The sequence below is a fragment of the Tinamus guttatus genome, unplaced genomic scaffold (genome assembly GCF_059628265.1).
Source record: "Tinamus guttatus ecotype Peru unplaced genomic scaffold, ASM5962826v1 Tinamus_guttatus_pri_ptg000018l, whole genome shotgun sequence".
NCBI classification, from domain to species: Eukaryota; Metazoa; Chordata; class Aves; order Tinamiformes; family Tinamidae; genus Tinamus; species Tinamus guttatus.
This window is the reverse complement of record NW_028288552.1, coordinates 747,167-771,199: the sequence shown is the minus strand read 5'-3', so window position 1 is coordinate 771,199 and position 24,033 is coordinate 747,167. Positions and strand designations below refer to the sequence as shown.

At 37.5% G+C, this 24,033-nt stretch overlaps 1 protein-coding gene across 1 annotated transcript in view; it reads right to left on the bottom strand.

The window, feature by feature from the left end:
• Nucleotides 1-24,033, bottom strand: part of CAPZA2 (capping actin protein of muscle Z-line subunit alpha 2) — a 28,774-nt gene that overhangs the window by 1,285 nt on the left and 3,456 nt on the right. Inside the window, exons 2-9 of the mRNA XM_088523710.1 lie at nucleotides 13,118-13,181; nucleotides 11,129-11,180; nucleotides 10,386-10,449; nucleotides 9,682-9,888; nucleotides 7,920-7,999; nucleotides 4,721-4,799; nucleotides 3,217-3,288; nucleotides 433-495 (exon numbers count right to left, since the gene is read on the bottom strand). Of these exons, the coding sequence (XP_088379836.1) occupies nucleotides 433-495; nucleotides 3,217-3,288; nucleotides 4,721-4,799; nucleotides 7,920-7,999; nucleotides 9,682-9,888; nucleotides 10,386-10,449; nucleotides 11,129-11,180; nucleotides 13,118-13,181 (681 nt within the window). The remainder of the gene's footprint in view (nucleotides 1-432; nucleotides 496-3,216; nucleotides 3,289-4,720; nucleotides 4,800-7,919; nucleotides 8,000-9,681; nucleotides 9,889-10,385; nucleotides 10,450-11,128; nucleotides 11,181-13,117; nucleotides 13,182-24,033) is intronic.

Sequence of the window (24,033 nt, the reverse complement as noted above, 5' to 3'; positions counted from 1 at the left end):
CAGTCATATGTAACAAAACTATTTTAGGGCATCCTATGAACAAAACGTATGTAAAAATCCCACTTAAGGAACGCAGTAAAGCTCAGATGCACACTGCTGTTTGATCACCCTGGCACTGCAGAGAGGTACTTTTTTCTCTCAAAGAATGCCTTCTAATGGAAAGGTGAGCAGGTGGGTGCAAACACCAGGAGGTTTGGAGAAGGAGGATATAGTTAACAGTAATATGTAATCTGTTATTTGTGAACAACTACATCTTCATATAAATTTCACAAAATAAGCTGAAGGGGTTAGTGATTTTTTTCACCAACAGAAAGCCAGATTTCCTACTTCAGTAAATCAATTATATCTGCTCATTACAGAATACTGGCTTTGGTTAAGTATGTAGCATTCTTTTACATGTGAGAAAGGATATAATACTTGTTTCCAACTCACCTGATACTCATTTTCTGCAGCCTCTACAATTTTTATAAATTCCTTTGCTGTCTGGGCTTCATTCTAGAAAAAAAGGTGCATCTGAATTAGGCCTGATATACAGCGTGACTCTATGAAGACTGACTTATGTTTTCTCCTTGTAACTACAGAAGATGTCAGTTGGACTCCATGGGAATACTTGACCAATTCAGGGCTAAAAACAGTTAAACCAAATATACTTCCAATACACGTGCCACGTACTTTGTTGCCACGTTTTTACATCTGAATTACACTTCATTGTTGCACTGGTTCAGAGTAGAAACTAAGATTATGGGGAGGCAAATCTACCAAGTACAAAGCAATATTGGTTTACTCACTTGCAGAAAGCTCACAGATCTATTAAATGGTAGCAAATACACATTATTATGTATATGTAATATAACAAATATAAATCAAATAAATATAAATCAAAACAGTCCAACTGCAAAGAGCATAAAGATTACCATGAAGCTCTTTAAAAATAGCTTGATTAAAAATACTATGGTTGGTTTGGTTAAATAAACAAAATTCTGTGAACAAAACTGTGTTTGCAAGTATCACACCACACATGTAAATCTCTAAAAACATGTAAAGTACAGATGCTACCATTATCAATGTCAAAACTTCCCTACAAATTCTGAAAAGCTTCAAGCACTTCAGTTAATCAAAGAGTACACAACATAAAAAGCAAACAAAAAGGCTGCACAAAATAACATTTGGGCAAGTGAAACGTTTCTTGCGTCTAGCAAAGGAATCAAGGCCACAAAGCTCTATGTTATATACATGGTCTTCTAAAAATATCTACAAGTGTGTTTTGCAAAACAAGGCAATTCACCCCATTCCAAAATCTGATCCTGACTAACATCATCTTGGTTTGAGGCCTTATCCTTGAGCTTCTAAGTGTGTTTTTGGTTTGTTTGGTTTATAAGCCCCAGAGACCCACTAGAGTCAAATCTGCAGACAAGTCAGCTTGAAAGAAGAGTCAGTAATAAGCGAGGTGCCATGAATTTCAGAACTCAGACCTTCCTAAGAGCCTGCTCCTCCTGAACATGCCACCAGCAGGGACCACTCCGGTCCCACACGGTCTCCTCAGGCCTTCAAGATTAGTATTTTGAGCTTAAGTCATCAATGACAAAATACTAGTGCACACAAGAAAAGGGACCAGACTAAGTGACCAGGGGAAGACTATGGTAGCTTCAACTTAAACTGAAGCAAAGATTCTATGAAACTGCACCTAACAGGAGAGCAGGAACAGGGGAAGGTAGAGACCAACTGGACAAAACAACTTCACGGCTGCATAAGCAAGAGAACTCTTGTTGTTTACGTCAGTTACGTGCTGCAGAGAGAGCATTACGTTATGTCAGTTATATCAGTTACATGCTGCAGAGAGAAAACTGCCATACAAAGAAAGGACAAGTCTGGGGGCTCCTTTTCATCTACCATTCCTTTTATGTGATGTAAGAGTCTGTGCTGTCTTTGCCCCTTTGAGGTGCAGGTCCAAGGTTGCACACTGCAACCAGCAACATCATGGCTTTCGTCCCATCAGGAGATGGACAGAAACTTAAGAAAAAAATGCTTTTCTACTCATTGTTCTTCTGCCATTTGTTCAAATGGCAGAACTGGACTAAGCTACTTCCAGTACAAAAGATGAAGCAAAAGCTACTGAGAGGGGAACTTCCCACATAATTTCACCAAAACAACTGTTGGTTGAATGAAAGACTAAACAGATCCCTCTCCTTTGGGGTCAGAAGTAATTTTATGTCTACAGCTCCAGAAGTGTTATCACTTGGTAGAACATTCCCCCCATTCCTCATGCTGCTACTGCAAATGAAAAGCTAACAAGCCTTGCTTTGTATCAATGAACAATGTTCTTTATTGATGATCTGGTCATGAAGCTACAAAAGCTTCTACCATTTGCTTTTTAAATTTCCTTTTGTCAGTTTAACCTCACTTGCTTAGATTTTAATAAAGTAGTATTTCCAGCAGGAAATATTACTGTTTACAAATACGATCTCCTAAGCAAGAAGAATATTACCTCCAAAATAACAGCTGTTCATAGTGCAACATTACCTACTCTTAATGGATGCATCCGTGACTATTCCCAAACACATTTCCAAACACTACTCCTCATCACTACAACGTCCCTTCTGGAAAGAAACTGCAAATAACAATAATAAGCCTTAAATCCAAAGTGTGTTCTGCCTCCCAAGCTGAGGCAGCTTTGAAAGGGCTCTCTGTCTTGCTGCAGGCAGGAGGCTCAGCCCCAGCTCCCCACGGAGCCCAAGGCCCAGGGAGCACTCGCTGCTGCGTCGCTATTTCCAGAACGTTGGCGCTCCAAGGGCTTGTGCTATTTTAACGCGTAGGTGAAACTCAACTCCATGTTGAAAACGCAACTCCACAGGTCACTTTGGAGACTACAGTGAATAAATATATACAACCAAAGTGCAGAAAGCAAGCTGCTTTAAACTTTACAATCAAAGTTAATTTAGCTTATACAAGCCACAGGCAAGCCCACACTAAGGTAATTTTCAAGGGCTTCAGACATCTGAGTTTTTCCTTCAGTAACTACATGTTAGGTAGGAGCCATAATACTATATATCAAATTATATATAATATTACATAATATTTTATAGCAATTAAAACATGGATTCCCATTCATGAAGAGCAAACTTGTCCCCAAATTTCTTATATTTTTAAGCTTTGCCTCTTTTTCAAAATTAAAAAGCCACTTTGACATACACATTAAGGTCTCAAAAGTTTACTTACGGACACTGTTAAAGAATCCTGTATGTCTTTATGGCTCACTAGCTGAACATTACCATCTTCATAATAGTGAACCTATAAAAAGGTAGACAAAAATATGTTAAGTTTTACAAAAAACAACATGTAGGAATATGACAAATTATATATTTAAATATAAGTGTATTTAAGGTATTTAAATATCTTTGAAGGAAGACAGTAAAGAAGCTGTGGATACTGTGGATATCTTTCCATACTGATGTGCCTTAAGCAGCATCTCAAACAAAGCAGCCTCTGAGGCAAGGTGTGCTCACTCAGTACGAAGTTGGGATCTCCCAAAGAAACAGTAGGACTAAAGTCCAGTTCCCCCAGCAACTTAATCAGAACCTCCTGCAGAGAGTCCAACCTGCCTCGTGCTCTAAAGCCGACATCAGCACAAGTCTCATGTGTCTCACCGAGTCACTGTCTTAGTGAACATACTTGGGAGGAACAGGGATGAAAAGTGAAATCTATTTCTGGGACGTGTTATTCCTTTTCAGGAAACATGATAAGTAACAGCTCTGTACATGCGTTCCTCACAGCGACATCCTTCTGTAACACTAGGTCTGGCTTCAGGCAAAGCCAAGAAGGATGATGTTTATGAAGAGAACTTCTTCGGAAAGGCTAAGTAAGAAGGGATAACAATAAAATTATCCAGCAGGTAGTATTTCGAACCAGGACACCTATCAGTTGTTTTTCAGGCACAGTGTGAGCATGCCAAGCATCAGGGAAGCTTCACTTCCAGCAGAACACTCTGCTGTTGCACAGTTTGTCCTTACAGAGTAGGAGAAAGGACTTGACTCTGTGCCTGCTAGGTTCCACACTCTTCTGAAATAATATAATGCTGAAAGCCAGACCATTTCCTACTGTCTTAAACTCATGCAGAATGTGTACATATCCTGGGAATCGGACCAGGATGCCTAATCCTGCTGCCTCCCACATGACAGTCATCATTTCTTTGGTCTCAAGATTCTTGCATTCCTGCTTGGACACCATCTCCTTTCTGAATTCTCTAAAGTTGATAGGAAGGGCAAGTTCTGAACAAAGATGATTTGGGTTGAAAAGTTTCAGATAATGGAATAACTAAAACCAAAGGTTCCCATCCTTCTAAACAGTAGGATGAATAATACACTAAAGACTGTTACTATCACTTAAAAATAAATAAAATCAGTAGTTCTACATCACAAAACACCTACCCTCAAGAAGCATCTGTGCAAACAGGAATGCTACTTCACAGCACAGGAAACTGCAAGAGGGCCCATTCAAGGTCATTGGAATCAGCACTTAAATACTTACTTGAAAGGATTAGATTCGTACACAATTAATTGGCTAAACACACTGAATAGGTATCTCTACTTGCTATATTTGGGACCTCAAATTTTCTTGTAATATTTAACACACTGGCCTCAGACTCTCTTGATAGTAAGTGGAGATCTTACCAAAGAGGATAAAATAAAGCGCTTAATTAAGAAAATAACATGGGCAAATATACCTGAATTTTCAAGATGCCAGCCACTTGAGTGGTTGAAGGGGTGATCGTAAACTTCCATTCTGACCTCCAGCGGCCATTCCTTTAAAAGAGGAAATCAGATGCAAGTGAGGCAAAGAAAACTCTTTTAGGCAAAGTGGTCAACTTTGAGAATTTGTTTTCACCCTATTGGTCAGGAGAAAAATAAAATAAAATAAAAAATAAAACAAGGAAAACAGAGAATGAAACACCCAATACACAGGCAGAGAACCTTTCAAGCTGTAAATAAACATTCAGCCCCACAGCCAATCAAGGAAAAGAACTGTTTTCTGGAATATTTATCCTCTCTTTTGGACAAGAGCCATGAAAATTTATAAGTAAGGACCTTTTAACAATAGGACTTAGCTTCTAAAAAAAATCCAAGGAGTCAAACACTCTTTCCCTTTTTAATTAGGTATATATAGTCAACATTTTATTTCTACATCCTCAATCTCCTCCTGAGTCAAAGTCACACTTAAGCAAAAAACATCAGGCTGCATTTTTTTTTTTTTTAAATAAAAGGCATTTGAATAGCAAGACTTTCAGCAGTACTAAGCTGTTAGTAGGGCTTTCAGCTCTTCATTCATTTTTGTTCCAGAATGGCAACTGCTTCCTTTACACCAAATTGCTTAAAGGGAGTTTCATCCAGAACACAGCATGGACAGACTGTAGTTTCACCCGATTTCTTTCCTGCAAACTAGACATTTTTGATCTAGTTAGGTTAGTGGGTTAGGTGGTTACATTAGAGCTATATTAAGACGACGCTGTGGCTGTGTCTCAATTTCTCCTTTAATTACACTTAAAGGAAAGACAGTTTTACATGTTAGGTGTAGGTGTAGATTCAAGTGCAGCCGACACAGGGAGATATAAGAACTTGGATGCTACCGGATACCAATGGATCTACTTTGACATTTTATATAAATATATATATGCCTACACACACACACACACACACACGCGCGTGCTCAAATAAAGTGGCATCCTTCTGTATGAAGTGTTCTACATTAAACAGAATACCTCTCTGCTTTATTTGCTGCTACTGAATTTTTCTTGGGGATGTCACATATTTTCATTATCCACCAAACTGGCACAGCACTGACTGGCTAAGAAGCCTCGTCAATTTTGAATCCATTTCCCCAGCCCCAAATCTGATGAGGTTTTATTAATGCATATTTTGCTAAAAAGAATAATTTGACTACTTTGTAAAACTTTTAGGAACATAGTCAGAGATATCTGACCTTTTAGGAACTCGGAGATATCTGACCATAATTTTCTTTAAAGAGCAGCCTCAGGAACTTTAGATTTTTATCTATCAAACTGTTGCATATGTGTTCCTCTTTATATAAGAGCTAAAATATATTTATGAACTGTGCATATTCAATTTGAAGTGTATGGGATAGTTTATGTGCAAAGCATTTTACTGATACAGACTCATGGTTGAACAAGTATTTATATATAACAGAGTTTTCTGCATTTTCATTTGGTACCCATGGGATTGCTAAAGATAGTATCAAGCTGATGCAGCACAGCAAATAAAACTAAAACCTAAAATATTTAAATAACCCAAAGTTCACTCCAGATCATGGGAAACATCCTTCAGCCCAGAGTACATCACCAAATTCATTAACAGTTTGGTTCATTAGGCAGGACTTATTTCTACCCAATACAAGGTTTTAATTTACTGTAAGACTTTGATTAAATGATAATCTTTAGGCCATTTTCTTTCTCTAAAAGATGCAAACTAGAACAAGTCATTTTCACTCTGTCATCACAGTGGAATTTCACCAAGCACAAACCACTGCATTAGGGAACACAGAAACATGTAGTGGTGCCAGTAAGGAATTTTCTACATAGTATCTGCAATTTCATTTGGAAGTACCTTAAGCCCTGCTTTCACCTAGACGTAAGCTCTGAAATGTTTGTTCTAGCCACTGGGCCTTGGAGATCATAATAAGGATGTTTTTTTCTTTTTACTGGGCATCTTTCTAGGTAGACTGCTTTACAGGAGGATTAAAAAAAAAAAGAAAGAAAAAGAAAAATATCACCTTTTCTCCCTATCAAGTATTGCTTACTTGACAGAAACATTTTTATTTGACCATTTTGCATTTTCTTCAGTATTTTGCCTAAGCAATTGATATACTTCCTTCTTTCCTCTAGAGTGAATAGAATCCAGTTAGTGAAAGTTCTCTTTTTGAAAGCTCCTGTGGGTGTTAAATTTTCATCAAGAAAAAAAAAAAAAAAAAAAAAGATTTGAAAGGTAACCAGTTATTCCCTGCAACATGTTCCCTCAGACACTTCATGGTATACACGTGTTTCAGAAAAATAGCTCACTTTAAAAAAAAGAGTGGTGGAAGGGGAAACAAAATTAGCTATTAGCTAGCAAGGACTCTCCTCAAGCACTTAATGTTTACTCTGCTTTTTCTTTCCTCCTTCCCAGTTCCTCACTTGCCCTTTCCACTCAGTCCACATAAAGCACTCACACCCAAACAGTTTAAATTATTTAAATTATAGCAGTAGAGAAGCGAGCAAAGCAATCACTTTTGCACCCTAAAAAAAGCCAAGACCAAAGGGGTTAAGAGGTAACTAGAAAACAGAGAAACAAACTATGGATATTGAGAATTACAAGATGACATTCTGTAGCAGACTTCACATCTGCTCTGGCTATCCAAATGAATCCAGAACATCCCCAAAATCATGCAAGAGAATGTTTCCACGACCAGCTTGAAGAAAAAGCATGGTAACCACTTCCAAATTTCTTCTCGTATGTGCTGATTCATTGCTCTGCCCACAGAGACACAGACATTGTACAGATACAGACATCACGAACCAGTACAGCTAAAGATTACAATACATATATATATATATACACACACACACTTTTTTTTTTCTTGTCATGGTACATAGTAAACCCAGGATAAACCTTCAAGAATAATATAGACTGTCTGGAGCAATATTCAATGAAGAGCTGTAAGAAAGATTCATTGGAAAGTAAAATTGGAAAATTGTGGAAGTTCTGCAAAACAGGATTTGTGCAATCTTCTGTTTTGCTTCTTACAAAGAAAGGACTCTATATATGGAGGAATAGATAGAGTCATATTCAAGGTTTCTGAACTTAGAATTATGCATGTATTAGCAACAGTACAGTAACTTTGTTTACTGTATTTGCATCAACATAAAAACTTACCAAAAATTTTTTGCTTGGAACTGATGGCTCTCTATGCATGCAATAATGGTCTGCTGTCCATCAATTGTTTTACCATATACCTTAGAAATGAAAAAAGGGAACAGAATGTAAGTCTCAGTATGCACTGCTCGAATTGCTTAGAATTGTCTAGTCTGATTATAGTTCCAATGTGTAATACAGCAATATTAAATTTTATAACCACTATCATTTTTACAAAACTATCAGCATATTAAACAGAAAAGCACACATTCCAAAGCAGAAAAATTTAAGATTTGAAAATCTCAAATACCACAGTCGTGGTCAATATTAATGATCTAAAATTTATTTTACTGTGAACTAACGTTTTTCTGCAACTAGGAAATTTAAGCATATAGCAATGACTTCTATGAAAATACTTATTAACAGATCTATTTCAAATACTAGTTAATCTGCATCTATTTGGTGCTATATACCCTTACAGACTGGTAGAAAGATGATAAAAAGAGCAGTTTTGGTCCTTTTTTTCTGCTTTGTCCTCCAAACCCAAGCAATACTAAGGAGAAACTCAATTGAACATGCAGCCTGTTTTCCTTTACAGCAGCTCTGGCCCACATCTGACTGCCCAGGACTCCAATTCTGATTGCTAACTCAGCAGGGAAATATGCATTTCTTTATGAGCTTAGTTTTCTGGCAGGTTAATGCAAAGAAAAGGACAGCTACCATCAGATCAGTTTGCTGAACTTCACGTAGTCACAGGGCTCCTAAAAGCACATGAAGTGCTATTCTGGTCCACAGCCACAGCTTCTATTTTAAGCTGCTATGAGAATCCACTGATCCTAGTAATAAAATGCTTGTGTCTCTACTACATTTCCTATTTATCAAGTAGTTGGCTTTACTGACAGTTTTGTCAGTGAACTGACAGGCATCTGCATCTTCAGAATTTCCAAAGTAACCAGACATGGGGCCAGAGTTAATGGGATCAGTCTTCCATAGTCTACAAAAAGCCTCAATGCTTTAATAAATTGACCTCTCACCCAAAGAATTTCTTGTTTAACTCTTCACTGACTAGACCAAAACCTAATAACCTATAGAAACCACCCACTGGTAATAGCTAAAATATTAAACTTCTAAAGCTTTCTCTTGTTTACCTGTATGATCTCTTGACTGGACTAATTACTTAGAGCTGAAACTGATTGCATCTTCTTGATTTAGTACAAGTAAAATTTTTACTTGTAGAAATTATATCCCTATAAAATTCTTGTAGCAGAATTGCTTACATTTCATGACTCAATAATAGAGCCATGCCCTCTCTTTTCCACATGGGAGGATAATTATGTCACATAATTTCACTTGACTTTACATATATTTGGTATTAGGAATTAACTTGTAAATGTTCATGACAGTCAAAGTAAGATCAGACAAACTGGATTTGCAAATGGCAAGTTCCTCAACCCAATCTCTACTAACGGAATTTAAAATACCATCAGCAACTACACTGGCATGGTTCTTAAAAACAGATCTGATGAATAAGACTAAAAGTACATCACCACGCTAAGTAACTTTGCTATTATAAGAGGACAGAGATTTGAAAATCCTACAGTCTTACAGTACACTTGGAAAGAGAATAACTGTGCTAGTAGCCTTTTAAGAGCAAATTTTAACTTTCCTTGAATGACCAGAAAAGCACAATAAAGGGTGAAAATTCTACTGAGTCATATTTATGAAGAAAATTCTCTTTTACTCTATGCTATGCTAATAATACAGTGGTTATTTTAGTACTTACTGTGCAGACACCATTTGGATAGTGTTCTTTAACATACGCTTTCATTGCTGTCTCAACTGAACTTCTCCAGGACTCTATAGCATTTTCAACTTCATGGGGCCTAGGATCAGTAGCCTCCTTTCTTAAGTGATCAAATTTAAAGGAAATCTTGTTCTTGGGATCCAAGAATTTTCCATTTCCCAGATCACCATGTTCTGTTATCAAAACCTGTATTGCAAAATTTTAGTTAACAACACTTATCACTGAATAATGATGAAAAAATACCCTGTCAAGTATAATTGTATTGTACATTTGACTGGAATTACTCACATTCAATCAAAGACTAACATTTAAAACAAAGTCTGCACAAAAAAACAGAGTTGGCGGCTAACATGTCACAGAAAATCCTGAATCCTATCCTTTTGCTGTAAATAAATAAATAAATATAAGTTTATGTCTTTCAGTACTACAGATAGAGCAAACAGTATGTATAGTTCTGTATCAGTTCCACCTAATTTCAGGACAGCACTGTAGAATAAAATGTAAAGTTAATTTAGGTACTCTAAATGCTTAGCTTAACAAAACGATAGACAATAGTACTGGAGCATCATAATTGCAGTGAATTACAGAGAAGACATGCACCTTCCCATTTTCTTGAGAAGATGTATGTTCAAAACATCTTTAATAATTTAAGGAACATCACAAATATTTCTTTGTATTCCTACCTGTTCATCGTAACCGTCAATTTTTACTGGAGTAAACTGGTCCAGGTTGTACTGTGCAAATGCACTACAAAAGGAAAAAAACAAACAACAAAAACATGCATTAAGCACCATCTTTTTCCTTAATTGCTGTGAAACCTAAGCAGTGGTGTGTCAAAGCCAAAACGGTATCAGTGTTTTGCACTCCAGCAAGCCCTTAATCTTGGAGCCATCTTGGTTCATTCAGAGCTCGTATTACAGATGTCGACCTCTACATCAAGATTCATGTTCAAAAGTAGCCTAGCCTGATATAAATAGACCCAAGCTTTACAGTAATTCACAGAAAGTGAAGGAATAAATACAATCTGAATTCCACAGCTATCCAACTTCCTAAGCTAGACATCTCCATTCTTACAGATCAGTTGAATTTTGGTGCCAAATACAGCAGGCTTAACGTTTTGATGTAAAAAGTAGGGTCTAAATAAGTAGTATATTTTAGATGGGTCTAGCGCCTATAACATCTATCAAGAAACATAAAATCCAATTCGAAAAGGTGGTGAAGAGTTCCAAAATTCAGGTTCCCCATTTCCAAGACAGTTATTCAAATGACTATTTCCCCTGTGCCAAGAATTCAATCTTGATTAAAAGTCTGACAACGCACACAACAGGCTTTTACTTCCCAATCACACATCTTTTTAAGCAAATCACTCACTGGCAGTGAAAGTATTAGCGAAGGACACTTTTCTTCTATGCATCTGAGTACTTACTGGGCTGCTCCTTCCCTGAGAAGATTGTCGTTATTAAGCAGCAACCGAACATCTGGAAGGAGGCATTTGCAAAGGAAAAATGGGGTTAATTCAGGCAGATAATTCAGTCGCATTAACAACCAGCCAACACCCCACTCTCCAGCCAGGCCCCACCTACACAGGTTCACTAGGCAGGAAACTCAGAGCTTCACACTTCACGGTTATGATTTCTGAAGAAGAGTACAGAAATGGTTCTCTTAAAATGAAAAAAATCTGGTAAGCAGATATAAGCCAAACCCTACAGGTTTTGTGACAGCTCTAGGAATCCATCGAACTATTTTTTTTAGAGAAGCTTGAAATGAAAAGAGTAGAAGATTCAAATAAGATCACTTAAGATGTGAATTACTCAAAAGACACATGATGTTGACTGTAATGATTGCTATATCTTGACCACTCTTAATGTTGCAGTGTGCATTGCACTTAATTGTCATAAGGAAACAAGAATAAAAATAGTAAGATAAAATTACTAATCACAGTACAGTAACATACAACTATAGAACTCATACATAAGAAAACTATAGAACTCATACATAAGAAACATACAACCACAGTCATCCTCAAAATGACTTCAGATGTACTAGACAGTAAGTTATTATTTACACACTTCTTATTAGGCACTACTTTCTGCTGCTTTTATTTCTTGTATGTAGTTGCATTAGAGAGAAGAAAAAAAATCCTGTTCACCTACGAATCAGGATTTAAAACATTCAACTTTCAAGGACAGCAGTTAAAGAATTCATAAGTCCATCTATGACATTTCTAACTCTTCTGAGTATTTCCAAATCACAGAAGGTAATAACATATAGCAATATACCTAGGATACCTTTGAAGTATTTTTCAATATTCAAAAAACTCAGAAATTTAAAGAGAAATTTTAGGCTTGCTTTTTTGTTGTTGTTTTAAAGAAATTGCTTTGATTCAAATTCGATGCTTTTAATATTTACAACACTGATAAGTAGATTCCAGTTGGACATTTAAGACAATGTTTGTTAGCTACAAATGTTTGTTAGCTACAACCACCTGCGCTATAATACATTACCGTGTGATGTGCGAGTGAACTTAAGGCCAGAAATTAACAGCACTGCTATGAAAAAATGTGTCATCTTCACAGAGTTGGGTTAGTGAGCTGCTCACGATGGCTTACTTCACTAAGACATTACAAACTAAGCTTAAATAATAATCAGTTGGTAACAGTTTAATTGAAGCTCTGATCTTTTAAACATAACAGATTAAAAAAAATTCAAACTCTCTCCAGTCTCCTGCTCACTACAAGTACGCTAAGCTCACTTCTGCAAAAGATCTGTAGAATCAGGGCTACTCATAGTTTAGAGGTGCAGAACAGACCCAGTGTATCTTGGCACAAGACAGACATGACAAACTTGAAAAAAAAGAGGCCCTTCGAAAAAGTTCAAAAACATTCATTACAACTTATCTATATATTAAAGGACATGGTATGCCCAAATTCTTGCTCAGAAGGTCAGAATCTAATGCTTAAAAATGTTTGCAGAGAATTAAATACCGAATGTTCACTGTGATTTTAAACAAAAGACCTGTGTATATGCAAGACTAAATACTTGTAATAATACTCCTTTTATTTTTTTCTCAGTTATTTTAATTTTACTTGAAAAAATACAGTTTTAATCTATCAAAGATTGGTGTTTCCTAAATCAAACACCTAAAAACTAACACATGACTGATTAAAAACAGAAAGAAAACTCATCCTCACATTACTAAGAACAACAGTATTTTCCTCCACTTCTGCAGTCACAAGACAGTTTGGAATTTAAATGCAAAGATTATTATGCCAAGCTAAAAAAGCTGCATAGCTCTTAAAGCAAATAAGTTTCTCGAAATAAGCTGCATGAAATGCAAGAAACTAAGAAAGCAACATTTTCAACACAGTTCTGAGTATATACATCTTAAATGCATGGACAGAGCAGACATACTCACCATTGAATACCTCATTGAATTCCCCAGGAGGAGCATGAATTATGAATTTTGCAGCTATACGCACCTTAAATATAAAAATAATTACAGAATTTTAATGCCCAGATAAGGCAGCACAAAAATCCCTTATATATATATATATATATTTGCTCACATTATTTAACTATTTTGTCTTTGTAAGAAACGCAGAACATGAAGTTCTATCTCTTCAAGCAAGATACAGTACATTATATGTACTGGAAGTAGATATGAAGGAACTGAGTCACTCATACATTTTGTATTACGGTAAAGGAAAGAATAATGGGACAAATAGGATAGTTAATATGTTCACAATAGACCTCAACTTTCGTCCCATGAATACCTGGGAATCTACAAACTGATTCTGAGAGTGCCAAACTTCACGGTTTTCATTTCACAACACATCCTATGTTTCTACACTTTCTGAAAGGTCCACAGTTACACAGTTAAACCACAGATTAAAGAAGGTTAAAAATACTTGTGGAGACACTAAAGCACGTAATTTTTCTAGCATCTACCAAAGCACCCACAGTATGAGCAGATAAAGGTCTGAAAACCCAAGGGTTTAACGCAAGTCCTCAGGGAACTGCCTTCAGCCATAACCTCATGCTGTGCCATGAGTCAGTGCTGCCATGAAAAGCAGTCCCGGCTTCCTCCCTCCTTGCACCTTGCACCTGCACCAACACACACTGCTGCTCAGGCAGCCAGAGGAGAGAGGTGACTTTTCTCTTATCAGATCAGTTCTCCAGGGTGCTCCTGAGCTCAGCCACACCTGCCTGCAAAAGGAACTCAAAGTCACTTCACTGATGCAAAGGAGCCTCAAAACATTTCAGCTATTACCTTCCTTGGGGAACAGCGCTCAGCAGACAATTTCATTCATTCTTTTCCTCTTAACAGTGCTAGGGCTCCAAGTATCAAAATTTAAACATGATTTTCCTAACTTTAACTCCAAACAGCAGACGTTACTAATCTTCACACTTCAGTCACCTAAGTTGAGGAGAAATTCAAGGCTCCCTAGGATCCTTCACATTAGGTAGCCGTTCACGTACAGGGGAACACCACTGCAATTGTACCGCATTTCTGGCCCCCTCAGTCCTGTCTCCACAGGATGTGGAGCTGGGAGGTACAGCTTATGCACTGGAAGGCCCAAGTCTCAGGCAAGTGTCTCCAGCCCGGCTGCGCCAGGAGCAGGATGCGAAGCTTGGTGAGATGCCAGGGAACCAGGAGACAGCACAGAGCCACTGAGAGCTCCCTAAGGGAAACACAAGGGCTGTCAAATTCCAGCCTTCTTTCTAGACTAAATGCTGCATTTTGGACTGCAGACAGACTTTATCTGCTACTCAGATACTTAAACCAAATCTCCGTTTTGCATATAAAGACAAAACTGCATTATACAGAGATGAATTCCACATGGCTTACTGTTTCCTTAAAATGGAGACAGAGAAGGTGAAAGCTTCTTTTTCTTTTTAATGGCAACTTATTGGAGCACTTGCCCAATAAGCAGATAAGCAGCAGGCACATCCTGGACTGCCTCCTTGATCCAAAGAAATTTAAACTCATCTGCGCTTGCCAGAGAACTCCTCCAGCCACCAGCCTAGGCGCCTTTCCCAAGCCAGGTCACACTCCCTGCCTCTTCTGCTGACGTCAGGGCACTCTGAAAAACACAGCTCAGTGTTTAGCAATCCAAAAGAAAGGCACAAGCAACCTGCTATTAGGGCGCTTATGGGAGAAGGGGGTAGAGGGCAGCTGCAGGCTCTCTTGCCAGCACATTTTACCAAATAACCAGCTGAAGGCGTCTGGGTTCAGATTGCAGCCCAGGCCTTCACACTCACAAACTGATACCTAAAACCACTGGACTGGCTCAGCTCTGTCCTAAAAATTCAGGTGAGGGAACAAAGTTTCTAGGTTCTGACCCAAATTCAGGTGAAGACTGCACTGCTTTTCCTGCCAAGGCTGGGCTTCCTTGGGGGCACAGAGAAGCGACACCTATAGAGACCATAGAAATATATTTATTTGAAACAAAAGGTTCCATCAGTTCTAGACTTGGTGACTTAGCAGCAACAAAGTGAGACCTTTTGAAATTAAGCAGAATTTGGATATCCAAATTGCACTTTAAATGACAAGTGTATTTTAAATTGCTAAGATTTGTAACACAAGAAGCCTGTACTATAACCTCAACAATCATTCATTTCCAACTGTTCTGGTAATGCAAAATTGATTTTCTTCTTTTTCACTTAGTACTAAGAAATATTCCCATTCTTACTGGCCATATGTACTGCATGAGCAATACACATCCAGAAGAATTCAACTGCAATAGATGATTCCTCAGGACAGATTGACCGAAACATTGCTTTTAGCAAATGTTTTACTGACAAATTGAATTCCTCATTTTTTTTCTCCCAAAGAATTCATCTCCAATACCAATTTTAAAAAGATAGAAATGCACAATTACACATTTGCAATGAACATATTGGGAATTCGTACTTCCAAAAGCAAGTAAACTAACATCCCTTCAGAACTTATCAGACTTGCCTAAGATGCTTTCCATGTTTTGCTAACTTGCCCTCATGAAACTTGCCCTGTTTAAAATTAACCATTTTCCCTTCATCAGTTAAATCAAATTATCTGAAAAAATAACATATTTCTCAAAATCTACATACTTGAAGCCCACGTATAGAAGTCAAATCCAGAAGCCTCATTTAAAAAATATGAGATGAAAACCACTTATGGCTTCTTTATTACCACTAGTTTCCACAGAGATATCTCAGAATGAACAGTGCAAAAAATGCTCTAAGGCAGGTTTCTGTTTTCCAAAACTAGACTAATGATGAAGTATAAAAGCACAGGCCTTCCTGAGCCTCATGGAGCTGGAGATCTCCCCCTGTTGGCAACAAAAAGCCATGGGCTCAGCTGTTCTTATTTTTGCTGAAAAGCATTTAAAGAAAGCACTTCAATCAGACACATTATAATTGAAACAAACACTGGTTATTTAATATATTGTGTAAGACTACAAATTGATTAGACCAATTGATTTGCCAAAGAGAAACAAGATAGGACTTTAAAAATCTAAAAGACAAAAAGACATTCAGGAGAACTCCAAATTCTCTACATAGTACAAAAGCTTGGTATGTCAGTAAAAAAAGGAAAGTAGATTACATCTGAGTATTCCTTTCAAAAACAGCTCAAACTCCAAGACTGAGAAAATATTGTTAGTTTCTGAACTTGCTACCCTATTCCCCCCCAAATAAACTGTAGGTGTTTTTTAGAAATTTAATGACAATGTTTTGTAGTTTCCAAAATCAGATTTGCAGCCACTGTTCTCAGTTACGAGTCTGCAAGCCGCTTGCCAGAATGTGACAGGACATTTGACGATGAAGGTTCATAAGAAACAGACCTCGCAAACAGCTTTTGCCACAAGCCTACTTGTGGAATTGCACACTTGCCATATTTAATTCGCTGAATGCTGAAAATCCAATCTTTTACATTCTCATGAAACTTTATGCAAATTCTTACAACTTTCAGCATCGACCTGCACAAGACATACACAGGCTGAAAGGAAGTTACTCTGAAAACAGCCTTCTGAAAACACTGAGAAGGGAAGCGTTCATACTGCAGGCACTCTCTGTACCCGAGTTTCCTATGCAGACCTGTTGCAGTCATCACTGCAGGTTTAAATTCAAGTCAGGTATCGCTATGCAGATTCACGCAGAGCCACGCAGATTCACCTTCTCAGTTTAAGTCAAACTGAATGCTGCCTTCATATCAGCTACAAGCATTCTGATTTCATAAAGTTAAAAAAAAAAAGGGTTAAGTAAATTCTAATTGAGAAGCTTAAAAGAGATAAATATGCCTGGCTTCCATACTTTTGCCTTTATTTTGCAATCTAATCTTCTCTCAAGGCATTCTCTAAGACACGCAGATAGATCCTACTTGTCTATCATTTGCACACCGAGACATTACAAAGTTTGTTTTATTTCGAATGCCTTAAACACAGTGCCTTGAAGTACCCCCAAACCACTCTTCCTGTTTCTGGCAAATCGGAACTGACATTGGTTGAAAAAACCCGACCTTCGGCAATGTACATGCCTATATATGGTAAAGAAAAGTGCTCTCAGAACACGCAGGAGCTCCGACAGCGCCGTGCTGCCCTGTCACTTCAGCTCTAGGACATGCTCCTTCCTGATAAGGAACTACGGCACCCCTAGCAATAAAAGGGGCAGCAAAACTTAAATACGGTTTAAAACACACTTTACCAAGTTGTGGCTGCCTGTCAGGCATGCTGACGCACCTCTGCAGCTGCACCGTGCAGAAAATGTGCTGGTGAGCATGGTGCTGTGAAGCCACATACTTTGCCCTCTCTCTGCATGCCTCACCAGCCACGCCGAGTTAAGCTGCACACCCAGCGCAGCTTGGAGACCCACCCTTCCTGTGCACCCCGGCACATCACAGTTTATTGCTCCAGAGCCATAAAAATGAAACACGCATCAAAAGCCCCAGTTACCTACATAACTGCATAAAGCCCGAGAAATGTAAGAGAAGACCTCCACAAATCACTTCTACTCGAGAAGGCCAAGAAAACTTTGTTCCTAATCAAAAGGAAAGAAAGAAGCTCTTTTGGTAGTCACTTTTATCAGTGACTTGAGCAAGTGCTGTAGAAGGGGCAAAGCATTGTGCATCATGTCTTTACTATTCTGGATTCCTGCAAAACCCTTGCTTCCTAATGAAATAAAACAAATCGCACACTCACAGGTCAACAGCCTATGTGTGTGGCAAAAAGTGGACTCGATACTGTATTTAGCATAAGCGAGCTCTGTGGTCCTGCTCTGGGAACAATACAGAACAATATAGGTTGGTTGTGCCGTGCACCACAATCCCCGTGACGGTTTAGGCGGTCTCCCCGCTGATGACCAGGCAGAAGCCTTAGTTGTGATCCACTCCATTTACAGGCAGCTTCAGTGTCATCTCACAACCAGCCCATAGCCACGGAAATATTAACATAGATAAACTGACTCGAATGAGAGGAAAAAGTCTCATTCTCTTAAGGCTCTATCATTCACATGTTAACAATATTCACATCATTGACAACAATATAGAAGTCATTGAGAGATCCTGCCAGCAATATCTGGAATAATATTAGGCTTGTCTAGTTTTACTGAGTTTCAAGTTTGAGACAAACTACCAAACTTTGAGTTCGGCTGAGCCATTACTTTTCATTACAGAGCTTTACCTTGTAACAAACAAATGACATATGCTGCCAGTCAAAACTCCTTTTGTACTCGCACACATAGCCAAGTTCAATCAGCCAACTCGGAAATCACTTGCAAGATACGGTGCCTGATGAGGTGTCATTATTGCGAACACAAAACTACTGAGTTCGCGAACACTGCAACCGGTTTCCTTCAGAGACCTAGATCTTACTGGCTGCCATTGCTCATCAGATTCCTCCATTAAATGGTTCCCAGGATGCTCCACCATCACGTTTTAAAAATAAGAGAGCTGGGGGTATTCCCCAAATGGCATTAACTGATGTAGCCTACACTGTTGCTGCCACCAAAATAATCTCCCTGACTCCTACCAAATAAGCTCCACAACCTATTTCTATAAAGTCCTCTGCATCATCAATGCTTGTATAGTTAAGGAGTATCCAGAGAAGCAAACTGATCTAAAAAACAGTTGCACAAGGTAGCAGGAACATAGAACCTAACTCACTTCAGTAATCAACAGGACTTGAGGCAATTCTTGCTTCTCTCTGCTACTGGTTTTCTGAGGTGAACAATCCTCAAAGGGCAAGATGAGCACTGAGAACACATCCGTGAAAGGGATTATCCCGTGTTAAGCAACCTGTCTTCTCTGTTTCTCATGGAAGCATGGGCAAGCTACGAAGCATCCTGATATATGCAGCACCTCACACAAACATGGAGAAATAACAGAATCTGGCAGAGAGGGAATAAATATGAAAAGCAGTGCTGTATTTGCTTTGGTGCCAAGCTTAACAGAAAAATGCATCCTATGATTTCAATTCACTCCTGCCTCTGGGACAGCTGAGGAAGAAAACACAGCAAAAACGTGGTTCTGTGGCATACAAGAGGAGTGGCACGTTCCTGGTCAACTGCTTCAGCTGCCCTGAACAGACTGCCTTCATATTAACATCTAAAGCTGCGTTAAATACGTGTAGTATGTATGCTCTCTCATCCAATTTAACAAGCTTGAAATTCTATAAAAATGTAAGGATAACGAGAAAAGGAAGTGAGATTAGTAATAACTCCAGAGGATGAAAACTCCGTAATATATGGGATTGAAAAAAAACCTCTTCACTCCTCTACACAAAAAATCCATATTATATTAAATAGACAAGAATATAATAGTAACACTACCAGCACTCCTTAGTGGTATTACAAAAATACTGTGCAGTGTGAGGTTTTCTAGCTGAATCCTATCTACATTTATTCGGACAATGAGACTTGTTTTCAAAAACAATTCTGAAAGGTGCCGATTGTGGGAGCTCTGAACAGCAGCCTGCCTAACAGTATCAAAGTCCACACCTTAACACCTCCATGTACCAGATCTTAAAGATGGAGGAGAATGATGGAGGAGTGAAGAATGAAAAGAAAAATAGGATTTTTGAAAGCTATTGCACTGAGGGGTATGAAGGAAAATATACATGACTAACTAGAAAAATAAATGATGGAATATTACTATCACCCTATCAACTATCACTCCGCATAATTACTTTTGTTACCACTATCTCAACTGACACCTTTTTATGCCACAATTTGAATTTTTTAATTCAGAAATATAATAGAACGGAATCAGTCTCCTCTTAGTGAAGAAAATACATTTTGCTTGCAAGCTGTAAAATATCAAGATTATAATACATAATAATTGTAACACATTGCAGTATATTCACTTTCCACAGTCATATTTCTCTGGAAATTATAAATGCCTTGTCACTAATTGGCTGGAAAATGAGCAAGCCAAGAAAACCATATACATACAAAAACTATTCCAAAACTCTTGGTGGCACTACATATCCCAGATTATCCCTCTAGTGTTTTTGTTACATTTTTTTCTCATTAATGTAGGCCTTTTTTTCAGGCATATACATAAAAGTAACTGAAAAAATATCAGAGCTGCTTGGGAGATTAAAAATGCCTTATGCTCATAATTTAGACCAAAAAAACCCAACAACCAAAAGTTTTCTTACTACCCTATTGTACTTTCAGTTAACTTTTAAAGGACTTCCTAGATTTAAAGGAAAAGAAAAATCAAAAAAGAGAAAGGGGAGATGGACAATAAATTAGCTTTAAGTCCAAGTCTTAAGAGAATATATTTATATTTTTAAAATAGCTTACATTGCAAACTGTTTTCAAAGTCCTTCTTCAATACTTTCTATTCCATTATAGGGTCAATCCCAAAAATAGCCAGCCAACCCAAGAATTAAAATACTGGTTTGGAAAAGAAGCTAGACCATCACTCCCCTTTGCTAAACAAAACCCTCCGGTGGTCTGAAGACCACCTAATCATTCATTTCTCTGATAGAAACTTATTAAATATTATCATTGAACCACTATAGAAGCAAGCAATTGTGTACTATTAGGTATCTATCTGATCCATGAGTGAAGCAAGCATATCCACCTTTCAAGAGTCATTCACCAAACTAAAAGAGAAGTCAAATTTTATACCTAGTACAAACCAAAAGCACTAATTTTAGGGGACAGTAAAAGGTATAAGGTATGGCTAAGAATTCACAGAAAAAGGAAACCCAGAGAACAGGGTTCTTGCATACACAGAATCAAAATGTTCTGTCCTCTCAACACAAGCTCTTCAGGTGCAGCAACTAGAGCTCTCTCGCCCCAAAGTCTTTGCACATGACATATATTATAACCTAAAAGCAGCTTGGTTCACATTTACAAGACTTTTTTTTTTTTCCATGACAAAGGCTGAATTTTTAAATGATCCCTTGTAAGATTCCAAGATCACTATTTATGACTAGTTATTCCAACCACATCAAGCCTAGATTCAAGAGCAGCAGGAACTAGAGCAAAAGGAACTAAGATCAGAGCTTGCTCTATGAAAAATTCTGTCAATAAAGTCACAAAATAGGGTGCCACCTCAACAAAACCTCATCCACATTTCTAATGCCTTAAAAATCTCCAACTGATATTACCTGCCAAACTTTCCAAAGTTACCTATTGGTTTAAAAGTTTTCATACCTTTTATCAAGTTAAGAACGAAATATTTTAAATACTTGCTTATTTCAGAAGAATGTTAGTCAAGGGTACAACACACAAACAAAAAATCCAAATAACAATAATAAAAAAAGATTTCATTTCTGCTTAATTGGTTCACATTTTTATGCATCATTTTCATAATGTAATACTGGAACTCAGTACTACACAGAAATGCTATCAAAGTACACACCAGACGAAAAATACTTTGCTTTGCTAAATATGCAGCAAGGTTTCCTATCATACACCTTTTGCTGCCAGTATTAAAATCATCCAGAGACTATTTCATAGTAAAATTACAAAGAATCTTTTCTAAAGAATCTTTTGGTGGGCAATGGAAGCTTATCTCCCGCATCACATATCATTGACTTGGGGTATATTGTTCTATTTGGCAATAATCTATTCTACCTTCCACAAGAGTTCTGCAAGCACAAAGACAAGAGCTTAGCTTTTGATAGTGCTTACTTGACACTGTTTTTATAAGCACTTTGACATAGAGACAAATAAATATTCACTTTCTTCAGACTGCTAGCTACAAAAGAAAATACCAACTGCATGTTTAGAAATCACTTTCTGTTTTAAAGCTGGAATCCAAGGTTCCATCTTCAAGCTTCAGATTTTTATAAAGGGTCAACAAATAATGTTCACAGTGATAGAACAAGAAGTAGACGCTGCCTGTAACAACAGAAATACCACTTAAATATTAGGAAAAAATTTTGACCATGAGGTTAATCAAACACTGGAATAGGTTACTCAGAATAGTGTGGAATCCCAATCCTTGGAGATACTCAAAACTCAAAGGGCAAGTTCCTAAGTAACCTGATCTAAGCAGGCCTGCTTTGGTCAGGCAGCAGCTGGATCACCTCCAGGGGGCTTTTCCAGACTACCTGATTCAACAAATACACAAATCTGTTAGCAGTTGTATGTACAGCATATAACCATTTTTTCAGCCAATGCTGAACACTGTTTTGTCATTTTCCAACAGACAAAATGATTAAAACTTCTGTTCTGTCCTCCTATCTAAAGTGGATCTTCAGAAGACTGTAAGTTTAGGAGTAAAAGCAGGTAGCCAAATGCTCGCTTGTCAGCAGGAACTAATTGCCTTTTTTAATCTTCAGAAGACTGCTATACTGAGACTAGACTAAGATTGAAACCCATGCTAGTCTGAAAAGCGCTTCCAACTTCCTCATTCTTATCAAAGAACTGACTCAAAACATTATCCAAATTGGAAGTCCAGACATTAAGCCCAACCTCCTATTTTTTAAAATAACTGCCTTCACTCAGCTTCTGTTTTACTCAAGAAAAATATTAACTTCAATAATAAGACAGCTATGAACATGAGGTAATTAAACAGAAGATATGGTCAAACATTAGCAAAAATTATTTCACATTTAAGTAATAGAATTCTCAACCTGTTCTCTGAACCTGTTACAGTATTTCTAGTTCCATTCTGAACTTAAGTCTAACATGGATAGTTCAGAAAACCTTACCTTAAGGTACAAATTACCCTGCAGTTTTACCAAGAGGAGTTCCGCCCCCCCCCCCCCCAATGCTGTTCATAATCTAAACTGATTATCTACACTCTCCATATCTCATCCTGGGGAATTCTGTAAATCAAAATCCCATAGCCTTTCAAAAATTAATTGCTGAGAACACATGGGTAGGATAGAACCTTTTATCAAATCTTTCTTTAAGCAAATGACAATTTTTGTCTAAACAAGCCTGCTAGTATCTTTAAAGTAGTTTATGGAGAAAGATTTATGTTTGTATTAAGGAAACAACAGTACAGTAACGTTTGAAAACATGAAGTGACCTACACAAAATAATATACTTTATTATCAGACTATTTCATCTCAAAGGACTGGCATGATTTTTCCCTGAATAACCTGACAAAACTACACTGCAACATTTTGCTGGTGTAAAATACCCATCTTTATTACTTAAAGTTTTGTTTGGACACCTAGTTTAAATTACAAATTTACATAATACTACAAGAAATATTGGGAAAAAATGCTGGTTCATTTTTGCAGCCTGGAGCCTATTTCCTCATAGGAAGAGGAGTTTTGGTATGATTAAGGCAGGTTGATCTTTTGTTAAACTCTGCCTGAGTCAATACCCCTCCCTGAAACAACTGGAACTACCACGACATAACCTCACTGAGGGAGCTGTGGTTCCGTTTTCAAATCACGTTCCCTTATCTATATGTTGAGCATTTTAAAGAATATGAACACCATTTTCCATGAGGGAGGAGGGAATCATGTGTTACTCTTTCCTACTACTATTCTCCCCTTTACCCTCCATGAACAGGAAAGCTTCTCGGATTTTATGTTACTATCAACAGAGTTATGTAACTCCCATGAATACTGCTCTCCACAAAGCATATTTAAAAAAAGAGGTTTTAAAAAGTCACCAAAAATGGCCTTAGTTCTCTAGTTTTAATTATGATTTAAACAATTTTAGACTTCCATTGTATTTATGCTGTTATATGTTAATGAACATTTACACATTAATAAATATATCTTTTAGACTAAAAGCAGTAGCTGCCAGTTATCCTTGTTAATGTTCACGGGGATAAATTGTAGCTTTTATATACGCACTAATATTATCATAAGAAACATTTTTAGTTTGACATATCCATGGGTAGAAAAACAATTTGCACAAAACCTGGAATAC